Raw genomic sequence first — 22,329 nt, forward strand, 5'->3', positions numbered from 1 at the left:
TTAAATGAAATTATCTTCAAAAAGTAAATGTCATGGACCAATATAACGTTTCAAATACAGAATCGATGAGATTTTGCAAATTTTATGCGTTTTTTTTTTAAAAGAAGTTCTCAAGCTCTTAAAAAATCACCGTTTATAAGTAAAGATTTATTAGTAATTTAACGACATTCACCAAAAAGTGGTTTGCTGTCAAAAACAACTCAAATTTTGATTTTCGCTCAATTTAGAACTAGAAAAAACTTTAGTCATGCTTTAAATTATTTTCATAAAAATTGGTTCTGAAAAAAAGAGAAAATATTCAGGTTCTTAAGAAGAAACCTTGAATAAGAGATCATCAATTATATATTAAGTTGCCTTTGAATTCCTTAAACTAGCCTTCAATTTTATTATTACATTTTTTTGACATACATAAATAGTGATTATTTATTTCAAACTAGAGTTTTTAATCAAATATGATATTACGACGGTAGAGAAGTCGAAAAAAGTGGGTACCTCGATTCCTTCCGTCTGCCCATCTTTCCTGGCCCCTACAGTCCAAACAATTGTGTTGATTGAATTTAAGATTTTCAGATGATTAGTGTAAGGAGTTTTTATCATTTTATTAGTACAAAGAATAACAGCAGTCCCAACACACATTTTTTTGGTCAAACATGTGATTTTTCTAAAACTTTTTCAAAATTGTGTGTTCTTAATTTGGCTTCTTTCTACAAGAAAAACATATTTTCGTATTGCTCCAGAAGGGTACACCACAAAAAAATCTTTTGTTTTGTTCTCAAGAACTAATGGAACGATTTCAAAATTCTTCTTTTTCTGTGCAAGCTCTTGTCAATTATCAAATTGATGATGATTTGTTATGCTCAAAAATGTATTTTTTTTATTTTTTAATAAAATACTAATTTTGTTTAGAAAACTCGATATCTCAGAAAGGGGACAACATTTTTTTACGAAATTTAAATGTAAAATTTTCATATATTTATAAGCTCTTTATTTAGTGCCTATACCGCAAATATTTTTAACACAAAATTTAAAATGTTTTTTGAAAAAAAATAGGTTAATCTAGATTTTTCGACCAGAAAATGGCATTTAAATTTTTGAGAAGAACTTATTTTGGAGGTACATTTTTAAATCTTAAAATATAGGCAATATTTTTAAACAGACTTTTTGGAAGAAATTATCAAGCTCTTGCGACACAGTCTTGCATTTCATTTTTTTTAAAATTGGTTTTCTGTTGAATACAAAAGATCTTAAAAAATTAAATAAATATACTTTTGAAGTTAATTTGCTTTGGATGCTCTAGAACTGAGATTTAAATACGAATTTCAATAATACAAATGTCCCAAAAAATCAAGTCTCACTTTTGTTAAACTGATAGCAAAGTGAAAAACATAATAAACGTTTCATATCTATTGATATAAAAGCTTTGAAACGTGTAATTTGTGATTACTATAAAACGTTTAAGTTTTGTTGACGCCTTTATAAGATCCAAATACGTGTAAGCTGATTGATAACGATAATAATAAGAGACTCCCGGAAATTGAGTTCAAAAAAACTACGTCAAAAAAAGCCCGACATTTTTACATATCAGATCCTCTCTCATTTTCTGGATTTTATAATTTTTGCAGATTTCTTCGCATTTATAGAAATGAAAACAAGTAAAGTGTGTTTTGTTTTTGGAAAAAAGCAACGTTTCAAAACAATTTCCTACATTTCTGCGCGAAATGCACCAAAACATTCTAAGCTATTTTGTTATTATTGTATTTAAGCTCTTAAATATGGCATATTTAGACAACTGTTCGAATCTTGGAATGTTTTCATATAAGTCATCCAAATTAAATAGTTAGACCAAAACTTGCCGGACAACAGTGTTCTAAATAATTTGATACTAAAGTTGTCATTTTAGCAATTATTAAATTTTGTTAGCATCCTTTACAAAACATTAAATAACATTTTTAATCGGTGTGTAAAAACTCATCTAAGTGTGACCCCCCCCCCTGACGAAAATTCTGGATCCGCCCTTGCTTGTATTCCTATTGAATTGTTTGCTGATTATGAATATAATGGAATAATTATAGGCACGGGACCTTTCGGCGGTGATCAAGAGTAACAAATGTTTCAGTAAGAAGACGAATGTATACATATAAGTTTTAAAGAACTCTTTTTAAATTTATCCAAAGTAGTGCAACAGCCTAAATATCACAATTTTAAAGGTGGTTTTCAGGAAGAAATAAAACGGATATGATTTAATGTAAAGTTTCAAAACTGATTTCGGGCAAGTGGGCACCGCAGCTGGCTTATATAAATTCGAGCTTATGGTCCCATTTTTCTAAAATTTTTTAGAAATAATGGCCGTCAGCAATAACGCTTCGAAAATTCTCTTCAATATTCTCGGGTTTATCTGCGTAGAAAAGCTACTTCACAAAACTCAACAAAAAATAGTTCGAATTCGATGCTTACCTTCAGCTGTATCCTTAAAGTATCTTAAAGTCTTACCACTTTAACCTAAAAATCATGGTTCATATTCAGCGACATATAATACAATATACATACATTTTATTTTAAATTTTTAAATTATTTAATTTACAAAATATTTATTTTTACGTTTTTAATACATCTTATTAAATAAATTGCTTTAAATGTACATTAGAACTTATATCATAAGAATAGCATTAAAATAAATATTAACATAATTTAAATTACACAAAGTCTTTAAATACATAAATATCAAAAAATAAATAGTTTAAAATGACCTTAGAACTAAAATGAATCTATTAAACAAAAATCTTATCCAAACCGTATGGTTTTAAACGATTTCGAAACGTGTTATTGTTATTTTGTTTGAGAAGTGTTTAATTTCTAAGCAAATAATTTAAACAAATAAAAAATAAATCAAGCTGTCGACAACCAAATTGAGAGAAATTCCTCAAGCAAAAATTAGATGTTTGTATAATAGATGGCGGTGGTGGCGATAGCGGGTGGAGCGACTGTATAGCGTCTAGCGTAGAACATGTGTGATTTTTTATAAACAGCAAATAAGGTCAGTTTTGAGGTTTGAATATTGCTTAATTTATGGATGACTGATGACGACGATGGGCAGGCAAACTTATACTTTGGATTTTAATTCGAATTTTTGAATTTCTTCCAATTCTTAATTTGTACAAAATCTAATTTTTAAAAAAGTAAGCATTTTACATTCTGGGTTTTTGCATATTTCTATAGTTAATTATGGTGTCGTGGGTGGGCTGCAAAAGCACTCATGATGATGGCTATAAATGAAGAGGAATGCTGAATAATATGACGCATCATCCAAACCAAAATGTACATTAATCTTTTGCCACTAATATGAAAGCTATGCCAATATATTCTATAATAAAAGGCATTTTGTATGTATACTGTGTAGGCATGTTGTGATGAGGTTTTCAATTTCTTTTCTTTTTTTTGTAGTTTTATTTTGGTATTTTATTACGAATATCGAAAAGTTAATTCTTGGATTTTTTCAACATCACCCCAAACCTGAACGGAATCGATTTCATGTAAATCATAATCGAGCGGATAGTAGGAGATGAGATTTCTTGAATGTTCGTCTTCTACCAAATAGGTGTATACATTGCCGCCTGTGAAAGCAAATTCGAGGGCAAATCCGGGCCCTGAAATAGATGAAGATTTTGAGTTATCTTCGTTTTGAAATTTTGTGTAATTCAAAGCTAAGTGGACTTTCAACGGACCATCAGAAACGGGCCATTCTTTGACTTGTTCATCCATCCAATCTCCATTCCTTTTGCTATTTTCAACGACTATATTTTCGGAAAATATTGTTTTGAAATGATAGGCAATATCTTCAGGATTTGGACTGGTTCCAGTGACAAAATTTATTGAAAATCTGAAAATAAAATAAAAAAAATAATAATAAATAGTTATTCTTATTATTGTTTATTATTCTTGGTTAAATTTCAAATATTCAATCTTTAGATAAAAAAACATGACTGATTTGAAACAACTGTCACGTATATTCACGATAAGCATTTTAGAAATTGAGTCAGTTTGTATGGATTAAAATTAGTATAACAATTTCTCAAAAGATTTTAAGACACTTTTCTCATTCCTGACGGATTTTTTCTGCAACAAAGGGATGTTTAAAATTTGAATTAGGGATTGGGATCAGTCATATCATTTGTTTTCTTATTACTAATGAAACCGTTTGTAAAGGGTTTTAGAATAGCAACGGGTTGATTTTGTCAGTTCGTGGCGGCCATATTGTTTCTTAATTTTCTGTCAAAATATCTTCCCTTAATCAGTCACTAGAAAGTTGCAGCGTCGAGCAACACGTGTAAATGATGAGATAAAAATTAGTGTTCTCTAGTAGCAACTACAAGGGCGGATCCAAACTTTTAATGAGGAGGGGGTCACGCGCTTAATATATAGACGAGTTTTTACTTGCCGCTTAAAAATGATCTTTAAAGGAGGTTAACAAAATTTAAATAACATAATGTGCATCTTAACCTTAAATGTACACATTTCAAGGGCTACATTGACAACTTTAGTTAAAATAAATAAATTGGGTGGCGCAACAGTCCGTTGAGAACCAGGACCTAGTTACTTACAACTCTCAACCATTCCTGTGTACGAGTACTGTTGTCAGGCAATTTTAGGCCGAATCCGAACGGCTAATTTGAGAAATCACTTTTTCATGACAAGAATTACTTATGAAGGATTTGCCATTTCCTCGCAAGAGGAAGTACCCCCAAAAATTATTTTTTTTTTTAAATTAAGGTGGCATAGGCAGGGATTGAACACAAGACCCCTTGCATGACAGTCCAACGCACTAACCATCATGACAACTTTAGTTATTAAATTATTATAGAACGCTATTGTCCAGCAAGGTATAGTCTAACTATTTAATTAAGTAGACTTTCTTATTATGAAAGCATTCGAAGATTCTAACAGTTTTCTAAATATGCCATATTTAAGAGCAAAACACAACATTTTAGAGGGTTTTCATTGCTTTCAGGGATGTACGAAATTCATTTGAAACTTTCTTCAAAAAAGAATATTTTCTTTTTTGTCTCCATTTATATTAATTCGAAAAATGCTACAAATATTCAAAAACCCAGAAAATGAGAAAGAAACTGATATCAAGAAATTTCTGGTTTTTTCTTCCAGTTGGGAAGAAGCTTTTGTGTGCCAGTCACAAATTACACGTTTCAGAATCTCTTTTCACTTCAGTTCTCAAGATTTTCAAAGCTTTAATGTTAATAGATATGAAACGTGCTTTGTGTTTTTTAATTAGCCATTAGTTTAACAAAAGTGTCACTTTTGCTGTTTTTGGGGCATTTATATTCTGGAAATTCGTGTTTAAATCTCAGTTCTAGAACGTCTAAAGCAAATTCACTTCAAAATGTAAATTTCTTACGATCTTAAAGTTTTATACAACAGAAAATCAATTTTGAAAGAAATATGTTGCCCGGCTGCAATACCTCCAAAATAAATTAAAACAAAATAACGGTTTTATGAGGGCAACCCTTCTGGAGCAATATCAAAATATGTTTTTCTTGTAGAAAGAAGCCGAATTAAGAAAAAAATTAGAGAAAGTTCTAAACAAATCTATTGGTTCATTTCTGAAAAATTTGAATTTCCGAATTTACACAAAAAAAAACTGCTGTTAGTTTTAGTATTAAAATATGAAAAAAACCGCCTTAAGCTGATCGTTTTAGTTTCAATCGGCACAGTGGTTAAGGATTTAGGGCCAAGACAGTCAGACAGACGGATGGAATGGGAGGGTCCACTTTTATTAACTTTTCTACCATTTTAATGTCATGTTAGTCCTTTGGGTCGGAAGTAAAATTCACTTCAGTGTTCACTATTAAGGTGCATACAAAAAATAAGATTCTTCATAAAAACCTGAATATTTGTTTTTTTTTTTTATTGGAAACAAATTTTATGAAAATAATTTAAAGCATTACTTAAGTTACAAAAATTTTAAATGTTTTTGATAGCAAACCACTTGTTGGTGAATTTGTGCTGAACGGTAGATTCATATTATGTTCTCGTTCCAACCCTCAGTTAAAAGTGCTACTTTTTGCAACAAAGTTTAGAAAGTAAAATACAAATTTTGTTTTCATATACAAAAAATTGGAAAATAGCTGAAGTAATTGTCATACCAAAGCAAGGTAAACCACAAAAGGCAAGTTCAGATAATATCGGATGTAATAGAAAAAGCATTAGAAGCAAAACAAGTATGATCAGCTATTTTCTTAGATGTTGCTCAAGCTTTTGACAAGGTTTGGCATGAGGGACTTGAGTACGAACTGCAAAGGGATCTTCACAGGCAGTACTTTGAAATATTAAAATCGTACATCTTAGACCGATTGTTTACAGTAAGGTACGTGCAAGAATACTCGGAATTGAAGAAAATAGAAGCCGGTGTACCACAAGGAAGTGTCCTAGGTCTTAACCTGTATTTACTATACACAAGGGATATTCCAGTTGGTAATCACACCATAATGGCTACTTTTGCAGATGATACCGCAATTTTGGTACCCGACAAATGTGTCTCTATGGTAGCAGTAAAACTACAAAATGCCGTTGACACAGTGAGAGCTTGGACCGAAAAATGGCGTATCAAACTCAATTAAACAAAATCTTCACATATAAACTTTATAAATAAAAAGATATACAATATTCCAATAATCATTCATAATCAAGCTGTACCTTACGCCAATACGGCCGAATACCTTGGAATGACTTTGAATGCAAAGCTAAAGTGGAAAGAGCACATCAAATAAAAAAGAGAAGAACTAAACTTGAAATATAGGAAAATGTACTGGTTACTTGGTAACAACTCTGATTTATCAATCAAAAACAAAATAATGCTGTACTAAAGCCTGTTTGGACCTATGGAATCCAATTATGTGGCTGTACAAAGAAAACAAATACCGAAATCATCCAAAAATTCCAAAACAAAATCCTTCGTGGAATAGTTAATGCACCTTGGTACATAAGAAATACCGATCTACATCGTGACTTACAAATAGAAATGGTTATAGAAGTTGTTAAAAAATACGCTGTATCGCACAACCAGAGACTGCAAAGTCATACTAATTTTGAAATGGAGTCCGTCTTGAATATAAGAAACCATGTTCGGAGATTAAGAAGAACCAAGCCTCATGAGCTTATGGTCTAAAAAAAACATGGGAAAGTATTAAAAGTTTAAACTTCCCCCAAAGTGATTGCACAAAGTTAAGAAAGAAAAATCGGAAGTCGATCCTTCAAGATTGGTCCTTATGAAGAGTCAAACACTATTTGGTGTCGAATACTGCCAAGTGTTTTTTGAAGATTTCTTCTGTTAAAAAAATATAAAAAAAATAAATGCTTCAAAATATAATAGGCGTTATTTCCATTAACTCAATACGATTAGTTTTGAATTGAAGGGAGTTCCTACAAAAATACAAACAAATTATCTCCCAGCGGGGGGGATCCACCATTGAGCAACTATGTATGAGCGCATTGTACGCTTTTGATGGGGTACTCTTCTGGAGCAATACCAAAATATGTTTTGTAATTTACAGACTTCAAGTTAAGTAACATCATTTTTAGAAAATTTTACAAAAATCCATCGGTTTGTTTTTGAGAAAATTCTTATTTTTGGCTTTTGACTTTGGGCCTACTGTTATTTTTTATCTTAAAAAAAACGCCTGAAGCGAATCAACTTAAAACCCTGACTTTCAAGTTTGAACTCAATCGACCCAATGGTTTGGGATGTGAACAGACAGACGAAATCGGGGACCCTTTATTGGCTTCTCTACCATCGTTATTGTTAAATTATTCCAAACTTGCTACATAGTTGGTAAGTAGCAAGTAAAAATGAGAAATTTAGATTAAGAGAGTTTTGTTTTTCTGTATTTGAAAGACAACTATATATCTTTATAAGTATACTTAAGTACATACAAACACACAATACATTTGAATCTTTACAATTATGAAACAGTTGATTACAAACAAAACGGTGAACCTAAATATTTACCTTGTTCGTAATACGTTAGTATGATAACATTTTAAAGCCTTACAAATTTAGGAATTGGATCGATTTTGTATTATTAAATTTTTGGCAGAAAAAAAACTATTTCGTGTTTTAGTGAAATGTTTAATAAAACGTATTTCTTAATTCAATATTAACAATTCTTAAAATTGTAGCTTACTTCAATATATAACATGTACAATAGGGCATATTTAAATTGACATTAAACACTAAGGTGAATACATCTATTAACCTCAATTATGTATGTATTGTATTGTATATGTATAAGGATACAGTGGCGTATGTGAAACATTTTCGTTACAGAAATAATTCTATATAAAGTAATATTATAAAACTGAACGGCGTGTTTGTTTGTTTGCTTGGACGCGCTTGGCTTAGGAACTGATTTGAAAAAATTCTTTCAGTATTAGAACCCCATTTATTGAGGAAGGTTATAGGCTATATAACATAACACTAAGACTAACAAGAAACAATCCTTCTAAAAAGCCAAAAGTCTGGAGAAATAAACATTTTAAATAAGTAAGAGATTTCATTTTGATTTAAAAACAGGAGTATTTTTTAAGAGAAAACAATGAATTTTTTTAAATAAAGTATAAACGATATCAACCAAACGACCGCTGAGCTACAGTTGCTTTTGGAATAAAGGAAAACTTTTGGTTGGGAAGGACGTGAGATATGTCACTTCACAAAAACAAAACGATTAGTGTAGATGACGTATTTTTTCCTTCCTAATAACTTTCTTCTTTTCATTTTTTCTTCACTTCACCTTTCTATGTTTTTTAATCTTTTTTTAAACAAAATTCCAAATTTTGCTTCTGCTTTTAAAAAATTTCTAAAGCTTCTGTATTCTTTTTCGATCAAGATTGGGTCGATTTCCAGGATTCTTCTCCTGGATAGCCACTCAAAATGTTGCCCCATACTCTTGAGCTATCAGTCAATCTGGTATGGGCGATTTTGACGGCCGTCCTAATTTTGGAACCACATCTTCGTTTAAAAACTAAATGCGACATTACCTGTGCTTTGTTGGAAAATCTATCAATAGTAAAGTAGGATCTTACACGCATAACAAAAACAATATCCGTAGTATGAATACTACCGATAAAAGTTAAAGTAGAATCTTACTACGGATGGGTTTTTAACATTTATACGAGTCTCGAATGGATCTTATGTGATTTCGTTCTCAAATGTTGGCACGATTGATATTGCATTTGTATCTCGATGGCTGTGTTCGTTGAGTAGTTGTTCATTTGGAATCATGTGTTTTCCATTTGGGAACAAAATCAATCTGTTACTGTTGATATTATTAATTTTTGTTAATGAAGCTTATAATAAAGCATAGCTGAATGTACTCTCTGTGTTTATTATTTTAAGATTTATGAACGTAAGCCTATGATTGTAGGGTGGAAGTTCGAGCCTATTGGACCATGGGAAGAAACGGAGGCAGATGCGCATGAATCTTCTTTGTACTCCTTCTATTCTGTTTATATGGACTGAATAAAAGGGAGCGCATATTATTCAGCCATATTCCAATATTGGTCTTACAAATGCTATATAAAGAAGTTTAAGAATATAAGGGTGGCGAAAATCATGTTAAAACCTTTTTATAAATCCGAGTGTCTTATTTGCTTTTTTAATTATATAGTCATAATGATTTGTAAAATTTAATTTTGAGTCAAGAATAATATCAAGGTCAGAGAAAGTAGAGAGTTTAGTCAAATAAGAACAGTCTAATTGATAATTGAAAGTCAAAACATTTTGTTTGCGTGTAAAACACATTGATTTATATTTGTCTATGTTTAGTAAAAGCTTATTTATAAACCACCAATCGAAAACTATTAAGATCATCTTGTAGGAGTAAAAGTTCGTCAAGTGAGTCGATACGTTTGAAAATTTGAATGTCATCAGCGTAAATTAAAACAGATGAGTGTTTAATTAAAGAAGGTAAGTCGTTAACGTTCAAAATAAACAGTAAAGGTCCTAAGTGGCTACCTTGTGGTACGCCAGAGTTGTTATAAAAATATGATGACTGCGCATTTCTAAAAACTACGCTGTATGATCTATTATGCGAAACTAACAAATTTATCGTTAAAGCCTTGGTATTTAAGTTTGAAAGTTAATGTATTATAGCACAATTTATCAAAGGCCTTACTGAAGTCTGTGAAGACACATTCAACTTGTTTCCGTTTTTCAAACGAATCTAAACAAAATGAACTAAAATGAAAGAGGTTAGTAACTGTTGACTTATTTTGAACAAAACCATGTTGACTTTCACAAATTAAAGACTTACAATTAAACGATATGACTTTACAAATAATGGCCTCACATAGCTTAGGGATGACGGACAATTTTGCAACGGGACGATAATTTTGTATTTCATTTTTACTACGAAGTTTTCCAAATTTCAGGAAAAATTGAAGATTAAAGCGATTCATTAAAAAGAATATGAAGAGGATAGAATAAATAGGATGCACATTTTTCAAAATATAAGAAGGTACACCATCTAGACCAGGGCTATAACAAACGTCAGGTTCTGAAGCTTTGCGAACGATTTTATCTTCAGAGATCCAAAGACTAATTGAATTCAAATGAGGGAAATTTTGTGGGACAATGACTCAGGCGTTTGACAGGAGTTTGCTATTTCGAAAGCATCTTTGAAAAAAATTGCAAACGTATTTGACATTTTTTCAGAGTCATGGCTAAGTTCGTTATTGAAAAACATGTACACAAACATCCAAATAAACAGACCATAACGCATTTTCTGTAAAACCAACTTTCCACAAAGGTTTGTCTTCACAAGTCCAATCAAACTTAATTTAACTCGATTCAGGTATATAAAGCTCACTTAAACACCACATGTTAATGTAGTAGTCTACGCTTAAACCACCTTCTTGAATTTTTTTTTAATGTCAAAGCTGCAATTGTTAATTGAACTTTTTTATAGAATATCAGTTTCCAGATGTTTTTTTACTATTTATTCTTGAAAATACATTTATAAATACATTTTATTAGTATTACTTTTTTTTGCTGAAGTTAATTTTAACTTTTGATTTTCACAAAACTTTCTTCTATTTTATTTTTTTTTATTATTATTCTGACAGGTCTTCTTTAAGTTGTATCAATTTTAAAATACAAAAATCTGGACTGCCGATGAGTTTTCTTTTGAATTTTCTACTGTACTATTTATAGAATGCGAAAAAACGCGGGTATTGAGAGCAGAAGTGGCGTAACACCAATAAGTATGCACTTATTGAGAAAATTGTTATTAAAAATTTAAAAAAAGTTTTGTATTGAGCTAAGAGCATATTTAAATAACATCACTTCTGTATTGGAGGAAAATTTTATTTTTGAATATTTCAGCTCTCAATGCCTTCTACAATGATTTCAAATTGCAAATAATATATGTTCAATACAAAAGTAATACTTATCGATGATTTATTTGTTTTGCGATACTAAGAGAGACAACCACAGACTGACGGGTCATTGCTGTGAATTTAGATTTAAACATCACAAACTTTATCTACTAGTTTCACCTTTGCCGTCTAAGATCGTCTTTACGACAAACGGACCAAAAGTCATTTAATTTAGTTATTTTTAATTGGGGATTGCAAATTATTTCCCATTTTTGTAGGGAGTTTTAATAATTTCTATGCATTTTTGAAACGTCATAATTTAGTAAGATCATAATTTTTGCTTTGAAAATGTTAATAGCGACAGGTTTTTTAAAAAGTTTCAAAATAAAAGCTATTATTGGAAAACCCTCCATCTCAACAAAAAATCAGCTAAGAAACACGTATTCAAGTTTTTCAAAAAGTTTAAAAATAAAAGCTATTATTAGAAAACCCTCCATCTCAGTAAAAAAATTAGTTAAGAAACACGTATTCCTTGGACCGAAAGCGTGAAGAATCGCATTTTTATAAAAATATTTGTTAGATAAACATTTGTAACGAATAACTACGTACATCTGCACTTCAAAGCTGATATACGAGTATTTTTTGAGAATTGCCACACAATCTTTTCAGGGCTATTTGTTTTATGATGGAAAATATTTAAGTAAAGTAATATACATATGTTTATGCTTAGTTACATAGAACATATCAATTCATCATAAGACTGTATCAATCAATTAATCTTAACATTAATTTGTATCATGAAAACAATAACAAATGAATGTATATTATTTTTGTTTTTATCTACTTTCTTAGCAAAGAATATTTTGTGAATCATATTTGATTAAGAAACGTATTAGCGATAAAACAAAAATACTTCATACTTCATTTTATCTGTCAAACACACGTACATGATACAATATATACTTTTAAACTTATGAAATACCTATTTAAAAGGTAAATTTGGGTAAAACCAATCCGGGCAGTTCAGGTGACACTTGTCATACAAGTCATCCTTGTTCTTAGATTAGTTTAATTCTAGTAATAATTTATAAGTTTGTTAAAAATAAAATAGCAAATTGAAATTTAAACAAGATCACAAAATAAAATATTTAATATCCGTATTTATACTACGATCTACGATATTTTTCCAAAATTTTAGTAATTTATTTTAATATGTTTGTTTTTTTGTTAATTAATCAAAATTCTCAATGATTATCTACGGCCGGCGGCGCGGTGGTGGCATGACACGTCATCGTCATGGTGTAATATCATTTATCTTATAGTTATAATATTTATTTTCGAAATACTTAAATAACAAAATTTATCGTTGCCACGATCTAAACTAATTAATTCAATATTAAATATCTTCAATTTGTTTTCGAAACAAGACACTACGCTAATTTATGTATTGAATTCCTTGGTATAAATATAGCAACTGTTCTTTATTTGATTTTATTTAATTTAACAAACATATGTACGAATGTATATTGAATAAAAAATGTAAATTATTCTCACCACAATATTCAGTGGCGGATCCAAGGGGGGAGGGGGTCGTAGGGCTCATGACCCCCCCTTCCTGGTAGATAATTTGTTTGCTTTTTCGCAGGAATTCCATTCAATTCAAAACTAATCGTATTACGTTAATGGATATGACCCCCATTATATTTTGAATTATTAATTTTTTGTATATGAAAACAACATTTATATTTTACCTCCATAAACTTTGTTGCTAAAAGTACTACTTTTGACTGATAATTGGACCAAGAACATAATATGAATCGGATATTCAGCCTTATTCCAAAAAAACAGTTGACGACCCAGGGGGGGTCACATGAGCCAAAAAGCTTATAACTGTTAAGTTGTATGAGTAATGATTAACGACATTCACCAAAAAGTGGTTTGATGTAAAAAGCAACTCAAATTTTGATTTTGTTCAATTTAGAATTTAAAAAAAACTTTAGTCATGCTTTACATTAATTTCATAAAAGTTGTTTCTAAGAAAAAGAGCAAAATATTCAGGTTCTTAAGAAGAAACCTTGAATAAGAGATCATAAATTATATATTAAGTTGCCTTTGAATTCCTTAAACTATCCTTCAATTTTATTATTAAATTTTTTTGACACACATAAATAGTGATTATTTATTTCAAACTAGAGTTTTTAATCAAATATGACATTACGACGGTAGAGAAGTCGAAAAAAGTGGGTACCTCGATTTCTTCCGTCTGCCTATCTTTCCTGGCCCCTACAGTCCAAACAATTGTGTTGATTGAAATTAAGATTTTCAGCCGATTAGTGTAAGGCGTTTTTTCATTTTATTAATACGAAAAATAACAGCAGTCCCACATAAATTTTTTGGTTCAAGATGTGATTTTTCTAAAACTTTCTCTCAATTTTGTGTTCTTAATTTGGCGTCTTTCTAAAAGAAAAACATATTTTCGTATTGCTCCAGAAAGGTATCCTTCATAAAACCTTAATTTTTTTCAGGTTTCTCAAGAACTAATGGACCGATTTCAATAATCTTCTTTTTCTGTACAAGCTCTTGTCAATAATCAAATCGATGATGATTTTTTTATGATCAAAAATGTTTTTTTTTTAATAAAATACTTATTTCGTTTACAAAACTCGATATTTCAGAAAGGGGACAACATTTTTTGACGAAATTTTAATGTAAAATGTTCATATATTTATAATATCTTTATTATACTAAAAATATTTTTAAGACAAAATTTAAAATGATTTTCGAAACAAAAATAGGTTAATCTAGATTTTTTGACAAATAAAATGGCATTTAAATTTTTGAAAAAAAACTTATTTTGCAGGAACATTTTTAAATCTTAAAATATATTAAATATTTTTAAACAGACTTTTTGGAAGAAATTATTAAGTTCTAGCGACCCAGTCGTGCGTTTCATTTCTTTCAAAATTGGTTTTCAGTTGAATACAAAAGATTTTAAAAAATTAAATAAATCTACTTTTGAAATGAATTTGCTTAGGATGCTCTAGAACTGAGATTCAAACACGAATTTCAACAATACAAATGTCCCAAAAAAATCAAGCATCAAAAATCAAGTGACACTTTTGTTAAATGAATGGCTTAGTGAAAAACATAATAAACGTTTCATATCTATTGATATAAACGCTTTGAATCGTGTAATTTGTGAGTACTACAAAACTTTTCTTCAAAACTTATTTGTTTACTTACCTTACTTTGTTTTAATCTAATTTTTTTAGAGAAATTATGTACTTAAATTCAGCTATTTCCTTGAATTCAAGGAAGTGTTCTAAATAATTTGATAACTAAAGTTGGGATTTTAGCAATTATTAAATTTTGTTAGCATCCTTTACAAAACATTAAAGAACATTTTTAAGCGGTGAGTAAAAACGCATCTAAGAGTGTGACACCCCCCCCCCCCCTGATGAAAAGTCTGGATCCGCCCCTGACAATATTAGATTGTTTTTGTTTTGTTTTAATATTTATATACATAAGTACATATGTAAATGATTATACTTCTGGAAAAATTTGTACCAGACGAAAGCTAGTTAATAAATCACGTAATTACTATAACCTTCCCATAAGAAACTATTGAAATTGGTCGAATTAAAATGTTGACATTTGTCAACCGTTCAAAGAAATTTAGAATAAATTTTATACAAAATATTGTTTTTTTTTGTATAATGAGCGCCCACTCAAAGGGATATATAACCCTTATTATGTAGACACAGTGTAAGCACTAGGAAAAGGATAGAGGTGTTGAAAGGAGATGTCGGTGCAAATTGGTTTTGAATTCCTGAATATTGCAATAGCTGGGAAAGACAGAGTGTGGCAAGGCATTCCACATTCGCATAGTACGGCTAAAGAACGAATCTCTGTACTTGACAGTACGACATAAGTTGGGCTCGAGGGTATATTGATGAGCATTCCTAGAAGCACAAGTATTACGGTTGATCTGTTCAAGGGGAGGAATGCAGCTGGGTATTTTTCTAGAGCATACACCATTAAAATAACGGTAAAAGAGGGTGAGACAAGAAACATTTGATCTTAAAATGCTAATATCACGAATTAATCTAAATGCTCTACGTTCAATACCATCCAAGAGGCTTAAGTAAGTTGCAGGAGCACCAGCCCAAATATGGGAGTTATACTCAAGCTTTGGGCGTATATAAGTCTTGTAAATAATAGCCAAATTAGAGGGGGAGAAAAACTTCCGGCATCGCCTTAGAAAACCCAAACATCTTGCGGAATTTTTGGCGACATCGCGTATGTGATCGTTCCACAAAAGGGGGTTGGTGATACACATACCAAGAACATCGAGATGTTCAGTTTCCTCGATGCAAGTGCCATTTATGGATATTGGCAGGGGGGGTATATTTCGCTTTAACTTTACAAGACATCATTGCGTTTTCGAAGCATTAAATTCCACGCGGTTTCTTATTCCCCATTGTACAATGCTGTGTTGGTCGGAATTTAATGAGCTTATCATATTTTGTCGTTACAGTTCCGCATCCGAAAAAGAGGGGTGTGAATCTGAAAACGAATATATGAAAAGCTAAGAGTACTATCGTCAGCGAAACAATGTATTGGATTAGATGTTGCAGATAGGAGATCATTAATAAAAATGAGAAAGAGTGTTGGAGATAAAACAGAGCCCTGGGGCGCACCAGCATTTATTTTGTGGTTTTCAGACTTGAATCCATCCAATCCAACTTGTATTGAACGATTCGAAAGGTAATTACTAATCCAATGAAGGTGGGATTCATGAAAACCGAAAGCACGCATTTTCGATAAGAGAGCCTGATGCCAAACCCTATCAAATGCTTTTGAAATATCTAGTGCAATAATCTTACTTTCTCCAAAACTATGTAAAGATTTGTTCTACTGTTTGGTGAGATGAACCATGAGATCACCAGTGGACCTATCGCTACAAAAGCCATACAGTCGGTCATTAAGAAGCTTCCGTTCCTCAAGATATTTCTTGAGCTGATAATTGATCAGAGTTTCCATGACCTTGGAAAGAAGGGACGCAAGTGCAATCGGTCGGTAGTTAGACAGTGAGAAAGATTAGCCTTTTTTGGGAATAGGCTGGACAAATGCGGTTTCCCATCCGCTCGGAACGAGACCTGAGGAGTAGGACATATGAAAAAGCTTACGCAGTAGTTTTGCCAGCGATGAAGAACACCTCTTCAGAACAATAGCGGGAATACCATCCGGACCAGCAGATTTATGTATGTTAAGATCTTTTAGGACTCTTGTTACAGTACGAGTGCGAAAAAAGATTTGCCCCATAGAATCATTAACTCGATCAAGTACAGGCGGAGTCATAACACTCACTGGCAGCATTGAATTGGCGGCAAAATGCCTAGCAAAGAGATTAGCTTTTTCTAAAAAACTAACAAATGGAGTGTCATTGACAACGAGCGTAGGAACCGAAGAAAAGGAAGAATTCCTCATATTTTTTACAAATGACCAAACATTTTTACTGCCTTTGGGACATTGCAGTATTTTTTGGCGTAATTGTTGGTCATGTAAAAATTTGGTCCGTAGAATATGGGGTTGCAGGCCTTCCTGGCTTGCTTGAACTTATTCCGGTTTTCTTCGGTTGGATTGCCTTTAAAACAACGGAAACTTACCTTCTTGACCCTAATAACCTCTTTACAGCTCGCATCGAACCATGCGTTTTCCTTAGGTCTGATGCTTTTAACCCTATTCGGGATAAAAGTTCTCATTCCTAGCAGAATCAAACTTGTGATCATATCAGCGCTGGCGTCAACCTCACTATCGAGGAAGCAAAGTGACCAGTTAAAGATCCTGAACTAATTATTGAGACCGTCTCAGATGGCTTTCTCGTATTGCCAAACGGTTCTCTTAGGAGCTCTTTCTTTAACTGGAGAGTTTTTACACGAGAAATTTGCTGATATGACACAATGGTCAGATGTGCCTAGAGGAGATAGAACACTAATAGTGTACTTACCAGGGTCAGAAGTAAGAAACAAGTCAAGAGTGTTTTCTGCTCGACATACCACGTCCGATATTCGAGTGGGCTCGTTGGCCAGCTGAGTCGAAGAAGCTATAACCAGCATATCTTCCAATTAAGAGCAAAAAGACATCCTAAGAATTGAAGCAACGCACCTTCTACAGAAGATGAGTGGTCTCGAAACCACTTTGTTTACAACGAACGATAGCGATTCAACGCTACAAACAAAATGTTGCAAGACCCGAAAATAATTCTTGAATCGGCATTGCGTGCACTAGAATCATTGAAATCCAAACAAAATGAGTTTGATAAATTCAAGGAAGCAGCAGGATGATTTTAAGCCTAGTCTTGGTAATGAGTTGGCTCATTTTGTGTCTTTGATTGACTCATACAAAAATGAAAAGGACTATAGAACAGATCAATCGCCGGAACTATTTTAGTACCAAATTCTCGAAAATCAAAATTTCAGAGCTACATTTCCAAACCTCGAAATTGCATTGAGAATTTATGTGGTTTTGATGGGAACAAATTGAACTGGATTTCAACGAAATCATCAACGATTTTTCACCGAAAAAAGCTCGAAAGGTTCCGTTCGTTAACTCTAAAATTTAATTTCAGATAATTCTTTTTTCCTTTTCTATTTATTTGAGTTTGATCACTACTAAAGGAATATACTTGGTATCACTACCAATTATTTAATATAAAACTGGAGCGAAATAAAGGTTTACCTACTTTGAAAATAATTTGGGGAGAGACGGCCTCCGCTCCTTTATTGCCCCGAGGCCTCTGGACCTCTAAATCTAGCCCTGAACGTACGTACACTCTTACGCACAGACATCTCTCTAAAAATATTTTATTTCTGAAACTTCGAGAAATGTCAAAATTTTCAAGTCGAAAAATCGGTCAATATGACCGCGTCGTATAACGCGTCGAATATTCAATTCAAAAGCGTTAATCTTCTCAGGCGTAGACAAGTGACTTCACATAACCCAACAAAAAATATTAAAGTGGAGTTAAATAGCACAAACTTGGAGGCCACGCACCATAGGCCCACAACGCGAGATATTGCAATTACCAAAAATTTTCTTTAGTCAATTTTTTTCTTCTTTACCTGTATGACATGAGGCGTCGAGTCGTCCGCACGAAACAAAATATTAATCATGGTTCTGTAGCTTTCCCCCTTGACTGTAATATTGAGGCTAGCTTCATTTTTAAAGAAATATGGACCAAATATTCCCTCTGCCCATAGAGCACACCAAACAGTGACTTTTTGGACATGTAGCACTGCGAACGTCCCAACAATGGGTTGTGCATTGGACGCAGTGCATGATTCGTTCAGAAACAAGTGTATTCATTATTTAAACAAAAACTAATTTGTGAATAAATCAATTGACAGCTGTCAAAAACACCAAGTCTCAAAAAAGAATTGCCAGATTGAAAATTACATCCTTGAAAAAAAAGGTTGATTACTCCTGTCTGAATTCTTTCTTACTATTGGTATATACATACTTTGTGTTATGTAGCTGTAAATTTCTTTTATGCTTTGTATCCCAATTTGAAGGCTTATTAAAACTAAATAAATTGTATGTTTCAGGTAATAAAACAAAAATTAAAAAGAGGCTGGGATGCGACCCACACTGATAACTTCCCATCCCGTCCGTCGATTTGTCTTTCTTAAAAGTTTGTAGGTTTTCGTGTGGGGTTAAGAAAGTTATCAGTTGAATTATTCTTAAAAATTTTTAAATCAACAACAATGTTTTTATATAAAAAAAATAGTTTAGTTTTGTTAAATAGATTTTTAGTCGAAATCAAATTTTTACCAATTTAAGAACCATTTCTTAAATTTTTACAAATTGGATGAATAAAAATAATTTGAGAGATATCAAGAACCGAACATCAATTTTTAATAAATTTGCGTACTATTTTTTGTAGATTTTATTTTTGTATGAAAAAACGGGCTGTTGGATGAAAAAAAAACTACTGAATATCAAAAACAATATTTACTGTGAAAGAAAAAGAGTTTGAAGACAATATTTTTAATTTTTAAAAGCTATTTGAGTCGTTAATAAATTTTTACCAAGTTTTAATATCGTTTTTTTTTTAAGGTTTTTATTTTTTGTAAAAAAAGCTGCTAATTAGATTTTTTTCAAAATTGTACTTAATGCTGACACCAATATTTTTAAAAGATGAAAGTAGTTTAAAGCCAATATCTTTAAAAGATATTTAAGTCGAAAATCAATTTTTACCAACTTTTGTTAAATTTTCTTTTAAGTTTTTATTTTTTGTAAAAAACTGTCAATTCGATATTTCTCAAAATTTTACCAGATGTTAAAAACATTATTTTTGGTGACACAAAGTTTTTTTGGAGATAAAATCGTTTTGTATTCCATATTTTTTTTTTGATTTATAAAAAAAAAGTTATTTAGATTTTTTTCAAAAAATATATGTACTTGTTACAATATATTATATGAAATTTAATTAAAGTCTCAAGCGTTTTCGGTTCGTAAGATATTTAGGCTTAACCAAAATGTTGAACTTTTTTTTAAACTGCTATGGTAAAAAAACCACCCACGCAATTTTTTTGAGAGCCCATTTTGCATTTTCTGCCTTTTTATCTGTATAACAAAATTTATTTGAAGTCGATATCTCTTCTGGTTCTTGAGCTTACTTACTTACTTAAGGTGGCGCTACAGTCCTGTGTGAACTAGGGCCTCACCCAACAAACTTCTCCATCTAGCTCGGTCCCTAGCTAGATGTCTCCAGTTTCACGCTCCAAGTTGGGTGAGGTCACCTTCCACTTGTGCGCGGTACCTGATCCGCGGTCTTCCTCTACTGCGCTGTCCTGTGGGTGCGGATTCGAAGACTTTCCGCGCCGGAGCATTGGTTTCCATGCGCTCTACGTGACCCAGCCACCTTAGTCGTTGGACTTTTACTCTTCTTGCTAAGTCTACGTCGCTGTACAGCCCGTACAGTTCGTCGTTCCATCTTCTCCTCCACTCCCCTTCGATGCATACGGGACCGTAGATCACACGAAGAACTTTTCTCTCGAAGCGACCCAAGGTGCTTTCATCCGCTTTTGTCATGGTCCATGCTTCTGCACCGTATAGCAGGACGGGGATGATAAGGGTCTTATATAGCAACACTTTGGTGCCTCGAGAGAGGACTTTACCACTTAATTGCTTTCTTAGTCCAAAGTAACAGCGGTTAGCAAGAGTTATTCTGCGTTTAATCTTAGCGCTGGTGTTGTTTTCTGCGTTTACAGCGGAGCCTAGGTAGACGAAGTCCTTGACTACCTCAAAGTTACGTCTGTCGATTGTGACGTTTTGACCAAAACGTCGGTGTTGTATGTCCTTTCTAGACGACAGCATGTACTTTGTTTTGCCCTCATTAACCGTTAAACCCATTTTTGCCGCCTCTGCCTCAATACTCACAAAAGCCCCATTGACATCACGCTGAGTTCGTCCGATTATGTCAATGTCATCAGCATATGCCAGTAATAATAATAGTAAAATAATAATATTCTTTCAAGCACGATGTTAAAAAAATCGCATGACAGCGCCTCATCTTGTCTAAAGCCTTTTTTGACATCAAAAGGTTCTGTTAAGTTGCTTCCAACCTTTATGGAGCAGCGTGAATTCTCCATGGTCATCCTGCACAAACGGACGAGTTTGGCAGGGATGCCAAAAACTAGACATGGCTCTATACAGCTCGTCCCTGTAGATGCTGTCATATGCGGCCTTTAAATCGATGAAAAGATGGTGGGTGTCGATTTGGTGTTCTTGAGTTTTTTCCAGGATCTGCCGTAATGTGAATATTTGATCGACTGTTTACTTTCCTGTTCTAAAACCACACTGATAAGGACCTATCAGGTTGTTGACGATGGGCTTTAGATGTTCACATATTATGGCAGAGAAGATTTTATAGGCGATGTTAAGTAGACTTATTCCTCTATAGTTGGTGCAGTTTAGAGGGTCTCCTTTTTTCAGGATCGGGCAAACAATACTGAGGTTCCATTCATCGTGCATGTTTTCTTCCGACCATATCTTACAGATAAGTTGGTGCATGCTCCTAACCAACTTATCTCCAGCTGCTTTAAAGAGCTCGGCATTCAAGCCATCTGCTCCAGCGGCTTTATTAGACTTCAACTTAGATATGGCAATCTTTACTTCGTCTAAGTCGGGAGGACGGGATTGTTGGCTTTCGTTGTCTATATCGAATGGGTCATCCTGCCTGACAGCGGGATTCAGTTCTTCGTCGCCGTTATACAGTCTGCAGAAGTGGTCCTTCCATATCCTCAGCATTGACTGCGGTTCCACTATGATGTTTCCACTTTCGTCTTTGCAGCCTTCGGTTCTAGGTTTATGTACCTGTGAATTTCGTTTCACCTGTTCATAAAACTTTCGAACCTCATTCCTGCTTTTATACCTCTCAACATCTTCGACCGCACGCTTCTCATGCCCTCTCTTTTTCCTTCTGAGAAGTTGTGTTGTGTTGGCGGCAGAGAACTTCGAGAGAGTTTACTTGTAACTCGGTCGGAAAAGGATTTGGCGATCTCTGGCGATTGTAGCCCTTCGACGTTGTACCTTCTCCCAGCACCTCCCTGTTTTGCCTTGGGTCTGGAAATCCGAAGTGCTACCCTGGCTACAACGAGGTAGTGGTCCGAGTCGATGTTAGCTCCTCGGAAAGTTCGTACATCCATAATGCTGGAAGCGTGTCTGGCGTCGATCGCAATATGGTCAATCTGGTTGACGGTTCTTGAGCTAAGGACAAAGAAAAAACGTCGCGCAAAAAACACGCACGCAAAGACGGTCTTTCTAAAAATCTTTTATTTTGACTCTAGGGACCTTGAAACCTTCCTATAGGAAGTTAAAAAAAAAAGTATTATACAATTAACTTTTAAGAACTTAGAATTTTATTTGTTAGCAAGTTTTCTA

At 32.8% G+C, this 22,329-nt stretch overlaps 1 protein-coding gene across 2 annotated transcripts in view; it reads right to left on the minus strand.

Moving 5' to 3' along the window:
- Nucleotides 1–2,629: 2,629 nt before the first annotated feature.
- LOC129941806 (galectin-9) overlaps nt 2,630–22,329 on the minus strand; it is a 33,558-nt gene continuing 13,858 nt past the window's right edge. The window contains exons 2-3 of one of the 2 annotated variants that reach the window (XM_056050535.1): nt 3,723–3,877; nt 2,636–3,644 (exon numbers count right to left, since the gene is read on the minus strand). In XM_056050535.1, coding sequence (XP_055906510.1) covers nt 3,460–3,644; nt 3,723–3,877 — 340 coding nt within the window. In that variant the 3' untranslated portion in view covers nt 2,636–3,459. Of the gene's footprint in view, nt 3,878–22,329 lie in introns of both variants that reach the window. The other variant, XM_056050534.1, reaches the window with a different exon arrangement.

Source organism: Eupeodes corollae, chromosome 1, assembly GCF_945859685.1.
Source record: "Eupeodes corollae chromosome 1, idEupCoro1.1, whole genome shotgun sequence".
Taxonomy (NCBI): Eukaryota; Metazoa; Arthropoda; class Insecta; order Diptera; family Syrphidae; genus Eupeodes; species Eupeodes corollae.